The sequence below is a fragment of the Schistocerca nitens genome, chromosome 2 (assembly GCF_023898315.1).
Source record: "Schistocerca nitens isolate TAMUIC-IGC-003100 chromosome 2, iqSchNite1.1, whole genome shotgun sequence".
Lineage (NCBI taxonomy): Eukaryota > Metazoa > Arthropoda > Insecta > Orthoptera > Acrididae > Schistocerca > Schistocerca nitens.
The window spans coordinates 693,802,453-693,817,352 of NC_064615.1; the positions used below are offsets into that span (position 1 = coordinate 693,802,453).

The 14,900-nt window shown below is 46.3% G+C and overlaps 1 protein-coding gene across 1 annotated transcript in view; it reads right to left on the reverse strand.

Annotated features, from left to right (window-relative positions):
* Positions 1-3,900: 3,900 nt before the first annotated feature.
* Positions 3,901-14,900, reverse strand: part of LOC126236849 (leucine-rich repeat-containing protein 15-like) — a 149,852-nt gene continuing 138,852 nt past the window's right edge. Inside the window, exon 4 of the mRNA XM_049946459.1 lies at positions 3,901-4,562. Within this exon, the coding sequence (XP_049802416.1) occupies positions 4,285-4,562 (278 nt within the window). The 3' untranslated portion in view covers positions 3,901-4,284. The remainder of the gene's footprint in view (positions 4,563-14,900) is intronic.

Sequence of the window (14,900 nt, forward strand, 5' to 3'; positions counted from 1 at the left end):
AGACTCTATCTTGAGGTACATGCAATGGTACAAATGGCGCCTTGCTAGGTCGTAGCCATTAACTTAGCTGAAGGCTATTCTAACTGTCTCTCGGCAAATGAGAGAAAGGCTTCGTCAGTGTAGTCGCTAGCAACGTCGTCGTACAACTGGGGCGAGTGCTAGTACGTCTCTCGAGACCTGCCTTGTGGTGGCGCTCGGTCTGCGATCCTGACAGTGGCGACACGCGGGTCCGACATGTACTAATGGACCGCGGCCGATTTAAGCTACCACCTAGCAAGTGTGGTGTCTGGCGGTGACACCACAGTTATCAGGAGAAAGAAAACTGGCGTTCTACGGATCGGAGCGTGGAATGTCAGATCCTTTAATCGGGCAGCTAGGTTAGAAAATTTAAAAAGGGAAATTGATAAGTTAAAGTTAGATATAGTGGGAATTAGTGAAGTTCGGTGGAAGGAGGAACAAGACTTTTGGTCAGGTGAATACAGGGTTACAAATACAAAAACAAATAGGGGTAATGCAGGAGTAGGTTTAATAACGAATAAAAAAATAGGAGTGCGCGTAAGCTACCACAAACAGCATAGTGAATGCATTATTGTGGACAAGATAGACACGAAGCCCATGCCTACCACAGTAGTACAAGTTTATATGCCAATTAGCTCCGCAGATGACGAAGAGAAATTATTCAGATAGTGAAGGGAGACGAAAATTTAATAGTCATGGGTGACTGGAATTCGATAGTAGGAAAAGGAAGAGAAGGAAGCGTAGTAGGTGAATATGGATTGGGGCTAAGATATGAAAGAGGAAGCCGCCTGGTAGAATTTGTACAGAGCACAACTTAATCATAGCTAACACTTGGTTTAAGAATCATGATAGAAGGTTGTATACATGGAAGAACCCTGGAGATACTAAAAGGTATCAGATAGATTATATAATGGTAAGACAGAGATTTAGGAACTAGGTTTTAAATTGTAAGACATTTCCAGGGGCAGATGTGGACTCTAACCACAATCTATTGGTTATGACCTGTAGATTAAAACTGCAGAAATTGCAAAAAGGTGGGAATTTAAGGAGATGGGACCTGGATAAACTGAAAGAACCAGAGGTTGTACAGAGTTACAGGGAGAGCATAAGGGAACAATTGACAGGAATGGGGGAAAGAAATACAGTAGAAGAAGAATGGGTAGCTTTGAGGGATGAAGTAGTGAAGGCAGCAGAGGATCAAACAGGTAAAAAGACGAGGGCTAGTAGAAATCCTTGGGTAACAGAAGAAATATTGAATTTAATTGATGAAAGGAGAAAATATAAAAATGCAGTAAATGAAGCAGGCAAAAAGGAATACAAACGTCTAAAAAATGAGATCGACAGGAAGTGCAAAATGGCTAAGCAGGGATGGCTAGAGGACAAATGTAAGGATGTAGAGGCTTTTCTCACTAGAGGTAAGATAGATACTGCCTACAGGAAAATTAAAGAGACCTTTGGAGATAAGAGAACCACTTGTATGAACATCAAGAGCTCAGATGGAAACCCAGTTCTAAGCAAAGAAGGGAAAGCAGAAAGGTGGAAGGAGTATATAGAGGGTCTATACAAGGGCGATGTACTTGAGGACAATAGTATGGAAATGGAAGAGGATGTAGATGAAGATGAAATGGGAGATACGATACTGCGTGAAGAGTTTGACAGAGCACTGAAAGACCTGAGTCGAAACAAGGCCCCCGGAGTAGACAACATTCCATTGGAACTACTGACGGCCTTGGGAGAGCAAGTCCTGACAAAACTCTACCATCTGGTGAGCAAGAAGTATGAAACAGGTGAAATACCCTCACACTTCAAGAAGAATATAATAATTCCAATCCCAAAGAAAGCAGGTGTTGACAGATGTGAAAATTACCGGACAATCAGTTTAATAAGCCACAGCTGCAAAATACTAACACGAATTCTTTACAGACGAATGGAAAAACTAGTAGAAGCCGGCCTCGGGGAAGATCAGTTTGGATTCCGTAGAAATACTGGAACACGTGAGGCAATACTGACCTTACGACTTACCTTAGAAGAAAGATTAAGGAAAGGCAAACCTACGTTTCTAGCATTTGTAGACTTATAGAAAGCTTTTGACAATGTTGACTGGAATACTCTCTTTCAAATTCTAAAGATGGCAGGGGTTAAAATACAGGGAGCGAAAGGCTATTTACAATTTGTACAGAAACCAGGTGGCAGTTATAAGAGTCGAGGGACATGAAAGGGAAGCAGCGGTTGGGAAGGGAGTAAGACAGGGTTGTAGCCTATCCCCGATGTTATTCAATCTGTATATTGAGCAAGCAGTAAAGGAAACAAAAGAAAAATTCGGAGTAGGTATTAAAATCCATGGAGAAGAAATAAAAACTTTGAGGTTTGCCGATGACATTGTAATTCTGTCAGAGACAGCAAAGGACTTGGAAGAGCAGTTGAACGGAATGGATGGTGTCTTGAAGGGAGGATATAAGATGAACATCAACAAAAGCAAAACGAGGATAATGGAATGTAGTCGAATTAAGTCGGGTGATGTTGAGGGTATTAGATTAGGAAATGAGACACTTAAAGTAGTAAAGGAGTTTTGCTATTTGGGGAGCAAAATAACTGATGATGGTCGAAGTAGAGAGGATATAAAATGTAGACTGGCAATGGCAAGGAAAGCATTTCTGAAGAAGAGAAATTTGTTAACATCGAGTATAGATTTAAGTGTCAGGAAGTCATTTCTGAAAGTATTTGTATGGAGTGTAGCCATGTATGGAAGCGAAACATGGACGGTAAATAGTTTGGACAAGAAGAGAATAGAAGCTTTCGAAATGTGGTGCTACAGAAGAATGCTGAAGATTAGATGGGTAGATCACATAACTAATGAGGAAGTATTGAATAGGATTGGGGAGAAGAGAAGTTTGTGGCACAACTTGACCAGAAGAAGGGATCGGTTGGTAGGACATGTTCTGAGGCATCAAGGGATCACCAGTTTAGTATTGGAGGGCACCGTGGAGGGTAAAAATCGTAGGGGGAGACCAAGAGATGAATACACTAAGCAGATTCAGAAGGATATAGGTTGCAGTAGGTACTGGGAGATGAAGAAGCTTGCACAGGATAGAGTAGCATGGAGAGCTGCATCAAACCAGTCTCAGGACTGAAGACCACAACAACAACATGTATACATTTATCTTAGGTTACGCATTAATGATTATTGTATGTTCTTAGTGCTCCTCTCCCCCCCCCCCCCCCTTGAAACTTATTTCCTTACTGTGTGGTGAGTGCTTGGTTTAGTGTTTCATTTGAAGCTCACTAATTTGATGCAACCTGATTTCATGCAACCCCACATAATGTAAATGTCATACAATTCCTGCTTCATGACACTTATTGGTCACGAACTGCAGGGGCAATGAGGACGCTCCTGCATTGTTTCCGATGGGAAGTGTTTCATCACCCTCCATGTAGCCCAGACTTGGCTCACAGAAAATTGTTGGAAAGCATGGGAAGCTATCTTCTATGACGTGAGTAGTGGAAAGTTAGTACGATGCTACGACGGATGTCTATGACAGAGCAGCTGCTATGCAGAGAAGTTGATGTTAAGTGTAGCTAACTATTGCAAATAAAACACTTTCGAGTTGTGCTGTGGTTTCTGGATAGGCCTCATAGTATCTAAACTTAGTACATGCCTGGTATCTAGCACCTTTCCGTGAGCTTGAAGGCTTGCGTCATTGTCATCACATGCATGAAACGAAAGTGGGGTTGGTTAAAGGCATAACGTGCTGCTGCTGATCCCGTACGCCACGTACAGTCAGAGGAACAGAAAAGAGTACAAAGCAATGACAATTATTAACATCAATTTGTATTATAGCGTATTTATTTTTTGCCACTTTCATCAATAAATTATTTTCACTATTCCTGGGACAACTTTATTCCTCATACACATGTATTCTTTCCTTGTGGAGGATAGTCATGGTGACTATTCTATTATCAGTTTCTGTTTGTGCTGAATGTATCATAAGCTCCTCTCCCACTCACAGCAGCACAGTACAGCATAGTGTTGCACATCTTAACCACATACACACTTTGCTTGGCTAATCTGTTCACTCGTGCATTTGTTTGGCGTCCAGTGCGCACTTCGCAATAATGTTCAGCTGCATGTAGCATATCACTCACGTCACACGTATTTTCACTAGAAGCTACTGAACAGACTCTTTGGTGCCTGAGTGCAGAGCGCCGCGCTCGTGCTGCCATCTGGACGGCAGGAGACTGAACAGAGGTGAGGCAGCAAGGCGCCCGTCACTCTTCATTGAGAATGGCGATGTGGTCCCCGTCGCTGCCGCCGCCGGCGGCCCGGCGCGGCCCGTTGCTGATGCGCACGATGGACGCGTCGCCGGCGACGGCGCCGCCTCCGGGCCAGCAGCGCCGCGGCGCCCTCTGCAGCCAGATGAGTGCGGCGAGCGCCGCCAAGGCCAGAGACAGCAGCACCGCCAGCGCCACCGCCCACGCGTAGTAGCTGTGGCACTGCTCAGACACGCGCGCCTCCAGCAGCGCCGCCGCCGTCTTCTGTGCAGACCCTGAGGCAGAGGACGCGGCGTTCATTCAATCTGTCCCGTATTCCATTCCACGTAAAAGACAGCCTGTCAAAAACGTAGCGGGGGGTGACAATTAAAGCGCAGCTACTGACAGATGTCCAGTGTGGACCGTTATTAACGTATGGCAGCAAAACGTGGTACATATTCTAACGCGTTAAAGCGGAACCGATTTATGTTGTGAAAAATTAGTTCCAATTTTGACCGGCAGGTGCAAATCTTGCGCTGCGAATGCAAAAAGGACATATGGGAATGTTAACATACTTAATGTATTAGGAAAGGGATGTGAGCAGAAATGTCGAAGAAGTGAGAAAGGCGCAATGTTTATTTTATTACTAGCTGTCACTTAGACAGTTTGTGTTCAATATGAGCACCGGAGACGTCGACGAGATGCTGTGCAGCGCCAGATTTGCACCCGGTGGCCAAAATTGTAACTATTTTTTTCCAGCTTAAATCAGTTCCACATTAACGCATTAGGGAATCTACCAAGTTTCGCTGCCATACGATAATTACAACCCACGCTGGACCTCCATGGATAGCTGCACTTTAATTACAATCTCCTAGTACCACAAGATGTGTCCCAATGCAACTGTTGTTAGAGATATGCCATACTACAGAACAAGTTTGGGATCCAAGATGTAATGAAACGCTTCCATGACACTATTTTCACGACAAACTGGTGCATATCATACAACAAACAATTGGAGTACTGAATACACACCGATACTCAGAGAAGCACCGCCAACACTCAGACTACCAGATTACCCGATACACAAAAATAATTAAGAAATTATGTACTTTTAAGTTTTCTTTATTATGATTAAATATATTATAGGAAATTATTATACTTAGGTACAAAGATACTAAAATATATGTTCAGAAGATATTTAAAATCGTGAAAACTTGTGTTCAATTTAATGAACGAAATTTTTGAAATGATTTAAATCTATTATTATAATTATTTAAATAGCTATTAGTTCTAATCTGAAGAATTTCTACAGTGAAAATGTCATGAAATATTACTGACTGATAAACTGTATCGTTTGATGTAAACAACTGATATGTACTTGTAGTATCTTTGAGTTGCGATACTACATAAGCGTTAATGGCACTGATCTCTATACTATATGGATGTTAAACTTCATCTGTCTGATCGTGCCAGCCATAGATGTCCATATTTAGTTTCTTACCAAATTTCAAAATGGCTGCTAGGAAATGTCAATAGAACATTACAAGAAAATACTTTTAGATTCCGCTCCCACACCAGCCTATTACATCACATGTTGACGAAAACTTCAAAACAAGAAATATGTCTGCACTTCTTTGTCACGTACAGACCAATTGAAATTCGTTTGCCAAATCACAACATGGCTGACGATGGAAAGCACATGAATCAGAAGACACCCTGCTGTTCTACACTCAGAGATCAGACTTTTACATCCAGGTTATATAGAGATCACTGATCAATGTCACTTTTTTCTGAGTTTATTTTTGGTGTGCGTTAATGTTGGTCAGTAACATGGGCTATGTCGAGTTCCATTGTGAGACATAGCACACTCTCGTCTTATTTGTGTGTGGAACATCTGCAACTTTTGATTCAAATATCACTACAGTATGTAGCACAGATAGGGAACATTTTTATCCTACCGTAACCAAGTGCAAGGTTGACAGTGATTCATTCATTTTATCAAAAACTTCTCGTATTGCAGCAAATTACCACGTTTCCTGCGATCGCTTCACGATTCTCGGTCATCAAATCTTACTATTTTAGTAAGCTGCTGGAATCTGGCTCGGCTCATGGTAGCTGTATAAACAAACCTCTCTGAAGTGTAGGACCATAAATCTGTAACAAGTGAATTACTCTCGTTTTCCTTCCCCATAATAATAAATAGCCCTATATATGCCATGAATTCAAGTCTGTCTTTGGTATTTTCTGCCTCAGTGCCTCTTCATTGGTATGCTTTATTATGATGTTGACAATTTCGGGAGACAGAAGTTTTTCAAATGATTCTCTTATTGTTCCAACTTTTTTCGGGTTCCGCTGGATAGGTCAGGAGTCCACTACACGCAGCAGGCGGCTACACGGGTAGCAGGGGTTGTGTGGCGTGGACAGGGCGTTTTTTTTTTTTTTTTTTTAGGTTAGGTGGTCTCGGGCAAGTACAGAAAGGACAACAGCCTCAAAGGGTGCGGGGCAAAGTTAGGACATGCGGGGACCAAGCAGCAATCGGTATTGTAATTGTAAACTGTCGAAGCTGCATTGGTAAAGTACCGGAACTTCAAGCGCTGATAGAAAGCACCGAAGCTGAAATCGTTATAAGTACGGAAAGCTGGCTGAAGCCAGAGATAAATTCTGCCGAAATTTTTACAAAGGCACAGACGGTGTTTAGAAAGGATAGATTGCATGCAACCGGTGGTGGCGTGTTTGTCGCTGTTAGAAGTAGTTTATCCTGTAGTGAAGTAGAAGTGGATAGTTCCTGTGAATTATTATGGGTAGAGGTTACACTCAACAACCGAGCTAGGTTAATTATTGGCTCCTTTTACCGACTCAGCAGCATTAGTGGCAGAACAACTGAGAGAAAATCTGGAATACATTTCACATAAATTTTCTCAGCATGTTATAGTCTTAGGTGGAGATTTCAATTTACCGGATATAGACTGGGACACTCAGATGTTTAGGATGGGTGGTAGGGACAGAGCATCGAGCGACATTATACTGATTGCACTACCCGAAAATTACCTCGAGCAATTAAACAGAGAACCGACTCGTGGAGATAACATCTTGGACCTACTGATAACAAACAGACCCGAACTTTTCGACTCTGTGAGCGCAGAACAGGGAATCAGTGATCATAAGGCCGTTGCAGAAACACTGAATATGGAAGTAAATAGAAATATAGAAAAAAGGGAGGAAGCTTTAACTGTTTAGCAAGAGTAATAGAAGGCAGATTTCAGACTACCGAACAGATCAAAACGAAAATTTCTGTTCCGACACAACCAATGTCGAGTGTTTATGGAAAAAGTTCAAGGCAATCGTAAAATGCGTTTTAGACAGGTAAGTGCCGAGTAAAACTGTGAGGGACGGGAAAAACCCACCGTGGTTCAACAACAAAGTTAGGAAACTTCTGCGAAAGCAAAGAGAGCTTCACTGCAAGTTTAAACGCAGCCAAAACCTCTCAGACACACAGAAGGTAAACGATGTCAAAGTTAGCGTAAGGAGGGCTATGCGTGAAGCGTTCAGTGAATTCGAAAGTAAAATTCTATGTACCGACTTGACAGAAAAACCTAGGAAGTTCTGGTCTTACGTTAAATCGGTAAGTGGCTCGAAACAGCATATCCAGACACTCCGGGATGATGATGGCATTGAAACAGAGGATGACACGCGTAAAGCTGAAATACTAAACACCTTTTCCCAAAGCTGTTTCACAGAGGAAGACCGCACTGCAGTTCCTTCTCTAAATCCTCGCACAAACGAAAAAATGGCTGACATCGAAATAAGTGTCCAAGGAATAGAAAAGCAACTGGAATCACTCAACAGAGGAAAGTCCACTGGACCTGACGGGATACCAATTCGATTCTACACAGAGTACGCGAAAGAACTTGCCCCTCTTCTAACAGCCATGTACCGCAAGTCTCTAGAGGAACGGAAGGTTCCAAATGATTGGAAAGGAGCACAGGTAGTCCCAATCTTCAAGAAGGGTCGTCGAGCAGATGCACAGAACTATAGACCTGTATCTCTGACGTCGATCTGTTGTAGAATTTTGAACATGTTTTTTGCTCGCGTATCATGTCGTTTCTGGAAACCCAGAATCTACTCTGTAGGAATCAACATGGATTCCGGAAAACAGCGATCGTTTGAGACCCAACTCGCTTTATTTGTTCATGAGACCCAGAAAATATTATATACAGGCTCCCAGGTAGATGCTATTTTCCTTGACTTCCGGAAGGCGTTCGATACATTTCCGCACTGTCGCCTGATAAACAAAGTAAGAGCCTACGGAATATCAGACCAGCTGTGTGGCTGGATTGAAGAGTTTTTAGCAAACAGAACACAGCATGTTGTTCTCAATGGAGAGACGTCTACAGACGTTAAAGTAACCTCTGGCGTGCCACAGGGGAGTGTTATGGGACCATTTCTTTACACAATATATGTAAATGACCTAATAGATGGTGTCGGAAGTTCCATGCGGCTTTTCGCGGATGATGCTGTAGTATACAGAGAAGTTGCAGCATTAGAAAATTGTAGCGAAATGCAGGAAGATCTGCAGCGGATAGGCACTTGGTGCAGGGAGTGGCAACTGACCCTTAACATAGACAAATGTAATTTATTGCGAATACATAGAAAGAAGGATCCTTTATTGTTTGGGTATATGATAGCGGAACAAACACTGGTAGCAGTTACTTCTGCAAAATATCTGGGAGTATGCATGCGAAACAATTTGAAGTGGAATGATCATATAAAATTAATTGTTGGTAAGGCGGGTACCAGGTTGAGATTCATTGGAAGAGTCCTTAGAAAATGTAGTCCATCAACAAAGGAGGTGGCTTACAAAACACTCCTTCGACCTATACTTGAGTACTGCTGATCACTGTGGGATCCGTACTAGATCGGGTTGACGGAGGAGATAGAGAAGATCCAAATAAGAGTGGCGCGTTTCGTCACAGGGTTATTTGGTACGCGTGACAGCGTTACGGAGATGTTTTGCAAACTCAAGTGGCAGACTGCAAGAGTGGCACTCTGCATCGCGGTGTAGCTTTTTTTTGTGGTTTTAGGGCGCACAACTACAATGGTCATTAGCGCCCAGACTAAGTTAGGAATGCACCGCGAGGCACAAGGTTAAAACAGCAACTAAAAGGGACAATTCTATAAAAGACAGACAGGCAGAGGATTAAAAAAAACAGCATAATCAAATGTCCTTAGACAGGTTTGTCAAGTTGATAAAACGAAGAACGCGAGCAGCTGCTCCTGGGTCATCCGCTAAAATGGCATCCAGAGTACATGGCAGGCCAAGATCAAGACGCAGTGTATTAAAATCCGGACAGGACGTTAAAATGTGGCGGACCGTCAGCAATTGCCCACATGGGCAGAACGGCGCTGGCGGAGCCGTCAACGGATGGCGATTGCTGAACCGGCAGTGTCCAATTCGTAACCGGGCCTAAACGACCTCCTCCCGCCGAGAAGGGCGTGAGGAGGACGTCCAAGCCGCGGGAAGAGGTTTCAAGGCCCGAAGCTTGTTGTCCGTAAGTGCAGCCCAATCGGCATGCCACAGCGATAAAATGCGCCGACAAATGACCCTGCTAAAATCTGATGAAGGGACACAACAAGAAGCTGTCCGAGGCTGGAGGACCGCAGCCTTGGCCGCGGCATCTCCAGCTCCGTTCCCAGGGATACCGACATGGCCAGGAACCCACATAAAGCTAGCTGGAGAACCATCGTCCACCAGCTGCTGAAGAGACCGTTGGATCTGGTGCACGAAAGGGTGAACCGGATACGGATCACTGAGGCTCTGGATGGCGCTCAGGGAATCGGAGCAGATGACATAAGCAGAATGTCGGTCGCGGCAGATGTAAAGAACAGCCTGGTAGAGGGCAAAGAGCTCAGCTGTGAAGACCGAACAATGGCCATGGAGCCGGTATTTGAAACTTTGTGCCCCGACAATAAAAGAACACCCGACCCCGTCATTGGTTTTAGAGCCATCTGTATAAATGAAGGTCATATTACTGAACTTCGAACGAAGTTCGACAAAACGGGAGTGGTATACCAAACCGGGGGTAACCTCCTTTGGGAGCGAGCTGAGGTCAAGGTGAACGCGAACCTGAGCCTGGAGCCAAGGTGGCGTGTGGCTCTCGCCCACTCTAAAGGTTGCAGGGAGTGAAAAATCAAGGTGTTGAAGGAGGCGACGAAAGCGAACTCCAGGGGGTAGCAGAGCACATACATACAACCCGTATTGACGGTCGAGAGAGTCGTCAAAAAAGGAACGATAAGACGGGTGGTCGGGCATTGACAGTAGCCGACAGGCATACCGACAAAGCAGTATATCGCGCCGGTAGGTGAGTGGCAATTCACCGGCTTCAGCATGAAGACTCTCGACGGGACTAGTATAAAACGCTCCGATCGCAAGACGTAAACCCCGATGTTGTATGGAGTTGAGGCGGCGTAAGATGGACGGCCGTGCAGAGGAGTATACGAAGCTCCCATAATCCAGCTTGGAGCGGACTATCGACCGATATAGGCGAAGTAGGACGGTTCGATCTGCTCCCCACGACATACCACTGAGAACACGGAGGACATTTAGAGAACAGGTACAACGGGCAGCCAAATATGACACATTTGGAGACCAGCTAAGTTTCCTGTCAAATGTAAGACCTAAAAATTTTGTTGTCTCCACGAATGGGAGAGCAACGTGACCGAGTCGTAAGGACGGTGGGAGAAACACTTTGTAGCGCCAGAAGTTAATACAGACCGTCTTCTCGGCAGAAAAACGGAAGCCATTGGCGACACTCCAGGAGTAAAGACGGTCAAGAGAACGCTGAAGACAGCGCTCCAGGAAACATGTACGCTGCGCGCTGCAATAGATGGTAAAATCGTCCACGAAAAGGGAGCCTGATACATCATCAGCTGGGAGGCAATCCATTACTGGATTGATCGCTATGGCGAAGAAAGCGACGCTCAAACCTGAGCCCTGTGGCACCCCATTCTCCTGGCGAAAGGTGTCTGACAGGACAGAACCCACACGTACCCTGAACTGTCGATCCATTAAAAAGGAACGAATAAAAAGAGGGAGGCGACCGCGAAGGCCCCATGTATGCATGGTGCGGAGAATGCCCGCCCTTCAACAGGTGTCGTAAGCCTTTTCCAAATCAAAGGACACAGCCGCGGTCGGGCGCTTCCGCAAGAAGTTATTCATAATGAAGGTCGACAAGGTAACCAGATGTTCAACAGCAGAGCGGCGCCTACGAAATCCACATTGTACATTGGTAAGTAAGTAGGCGTCGAGATTCGAGCAGCCAAACCAAACGAGAGTTAACCATTCGCTCCATCACCTTACAGACACAGCTGGTAAGCGAGATGGGTCGATAACTGGAAGGCAAGTGCTTGTCCTTCCCTGGCTTAGGAATCGGTACAACAATAGACTCGCGCCAGCATGCGGGAACATGTCCCTCAATCCAGATGCGATTATAAGTACGAAGAAGGAAACCTTTACCCGCAGGAGAAAGGTTCTTCAGCATCTGAATATGAATAGAATCAGGCCCTGGAGCGGAGGACCGTGACCGGACAAGTGCATTTTCGAGTTCCCGCATGGTGAATGGGGCATTACAACTTTCACGATTCGAGGAGCGGAAGTTAGGTGGTCTAGCCTCCTCTGCCTGTTTTCGGGGGAGGAAGGCAGGGTGGTAATGAGCGGAGCTCGAAAACTCTGCGAAAAAGCGGCCGAAGGCATTGGAGACATCCTCAGAGGCCACAAGGACGTCATTCGCGACCGTCAAGCCAGAAACTGGTGAGTGGACCTTAGTGCCAGATAGTCGCCGCAGGCTACCCCAGACAACAGAAGTAGGAGTAAAACTGTTGAAGGAGCTTGTGAAAGCAGCACAGCTGGCTTTCTTGCTTTCGTTAATAACACGACGACACTGCGCACGTAATCGTTTATAATTTATACAATTCGCCACTGTAGGGTGGCGTTTAAAGGTGCGTAAAGCACGTCGACGAGCACGTAAAGCGTCTCTACACGCTGCGGTCCACCAGGGGACCGGTACGCGACGTGGAGAAGAAGTAGTGTGAGGGATGGAATATTCAGCAGCAGTGAGAATGACTTCCGTGAGGTGTGCGACCTGACCATCGCAGCTTGTGAAGGTTTGATCCTGAAAGGTCGCCCTGGAAGAGAAGAGCCCCCAGTCTGCTTTAGAGATGTTCCAACTAGTTGAGCACGGAGAGGGGGTATGATGCAGGAGATGGATAACACACGGGAAGTGGTCGCTCGAATATGTATCAGAAAGTGCATACCACTCAAACAGGCGTGCAAGTTGGGTAGTACATATAGAGAGGTTTAAATGAGAATAGGTGTGAGATGTGTCCAAAAGAAAAGTAGGGGCGCCAGTATTGAGGCAGACAAGATTGAACTGGTTGAAAAGGTCTGCTAACAGGGAGCCCCTCGGGCAGGATGCTGGAGAGCCCCAAAGGGGATGGTGGGCATTGAAGTCTCCAGTTAACAAAAATGGTGCAGGTAGCTGAGCAATAATTTGCATCATGTCTGCCCTGGTAACGGCAGACGACGATGGAGTGTATACGGTACAAATGGAAAATGTAAAAGTGGGGAGAGTAAATCGGACGGCAACTGCCTGCAGGCCAGTGTGCAATGTGATGGGATCGTAGTAAATATCATCCCGGACCAGCAACATAACCCCTCCATGAGCCGGAATACCTGCCACAGGGGGTAGGTCAAAACGCACAGAGGTGTAGTGTGCCAAGGCAATTTGATCGCATGGGCGTAGCTTCGTTTCCTGGAGGGCTACGACGAGCGGACGGTGCAAGCGGAGCAGCAACTTCAAGTCCTCTCGGTTGGAGCGAATGCTGCGAATATTCCAGTGAATAAGTGCCATCGTGAGGAGAAAAAGAAAAAGAAGACGCAAGAAGGGGTCACCTCGAAGGCCGCTGAGGGCCTGGCTTCGAGCGAGCACTGCCGCCGCTATCAGTAGGCGGACAGTCATCGTCCATCTTGTTAAGATGACCGGGAGGGGGAGCTTCCTCCGCCGGTGAACGGCCAGATGTTCGGCTACCAGCGGTGCGGCCAGGCGAAACGGATGACGGCCTGAGGCGGCAACCGCTGGGTAGCGCAGGAGAAGAAATGCGCCGTGGTTCAAATGGCTCTGAGCACTATGCGACTTAACTTCTCAGGTCATCAGAAGCCTAGAACTTAGAACTAATTAAACCTAACTAACCTAAGGACATCACACACATCCATTCCCGAGGCAGGATTCGAACCTGCGACGGTAGCGGTCGCTCGGTTCCAGACTGTAGCGCCCAGAACCGCACGGCCACTCCAGCCGGCCAAAACTGTGCTTCCTATGAGCCTTCTTGGAAGGTCGTTTAGTGGAAGTACTGGTCGATGGCTGGGAGTTCGAGGTACGTAGGAAGTCTGCACGGGACGGTTCCTTCTTGTAGGCCCGTGCATCTGACTTCTGGGTCTTCGTCATGGCAGAAGCCGATGAAGGAGCTTGTGCCTTAGGGGTGACGGGAGGAAGAGGAGACGTTGACTGGGCGATCTTAGCACTGGCCGAACGGACGACCGTATTGCTGAAGGTCAGATCGCATGTCTGCGTCGCCACCTCCCTGGTAGTCCGAGGAGAGGCGAGGACAGTACTGTATTTCCCCGCTGGGAGCAGCGTGGGCTTCCTACTAGCAAATAGCTTGCGAGCAGCCGAGGTGGACACTTTCTCTTTGACCCGAATTTCCTGTATACAGCGTTCTTCCTTGTAGATGGAACAGTCGCGGGAGGACGCTGCATGGTCACGCTGACAGTTCACACAACGAGGAGACGGAGGTGGACAGTCACCCTCATGGGCATCCCTGCCACAAGTGACACATTTAGCCGCATTGGAACAAGACTGGCGAGTGTGATTAAAACGCTGGCACTGGTAGCAGCGCGCAGGTGTCGGGACATAGGGGCGAACAGAAATAACCTCGTAGCCCGCTTTGATGCGCGACGGCAGCTGAACACTATCAAAGGTCAAGAAAAGTGTCCGGGTCGGTACAAGGTCATTGTTGACCTTTTTCATGACCCTATGGACAGCCGTCACGCCCTCTTCAGCGAGGAAAGACTGAATCTCCTCGTCAGTCAATCCGTCGAGTGATCTAGTATAGACCACACCACGCGACGAATTCAAAGTGCGGTGAGCCTCCACCCGGACAGGGAACGTGTACAGGAGTGTGGCCCGAAGCAGTTTTTGTGCCTGAAAGGCGCTCTCAGTTTCTAGTAACAAGGTACCGTTACGCAACCTGGTACAAGACTTGACAGACCCGGCTATGGCATCTACGCCCTTCTCGATAATGAAAGGGTTGACAGAGGAAAAATCCTTTCCGTCCTCAGATCGAGAAACTACGAGGAACTGTGGGGCAGGCGGTAGTACTTTTGTCACTGGTGGCTGGTCAAGTTTCCGTTTTTGGGCAGCAATTTTGTAGGATAAACATCTTCATTCGGTCCATCAATCGCCTCAGAGACACTAAGATTACAAAGACGAAATTTCAGCACTTACACAACACACAACATCCGTCCACGAGACCTTCTCTACTCCGTCTGCCGTATGGTCTGTCCCGCCACGGACTCCTGG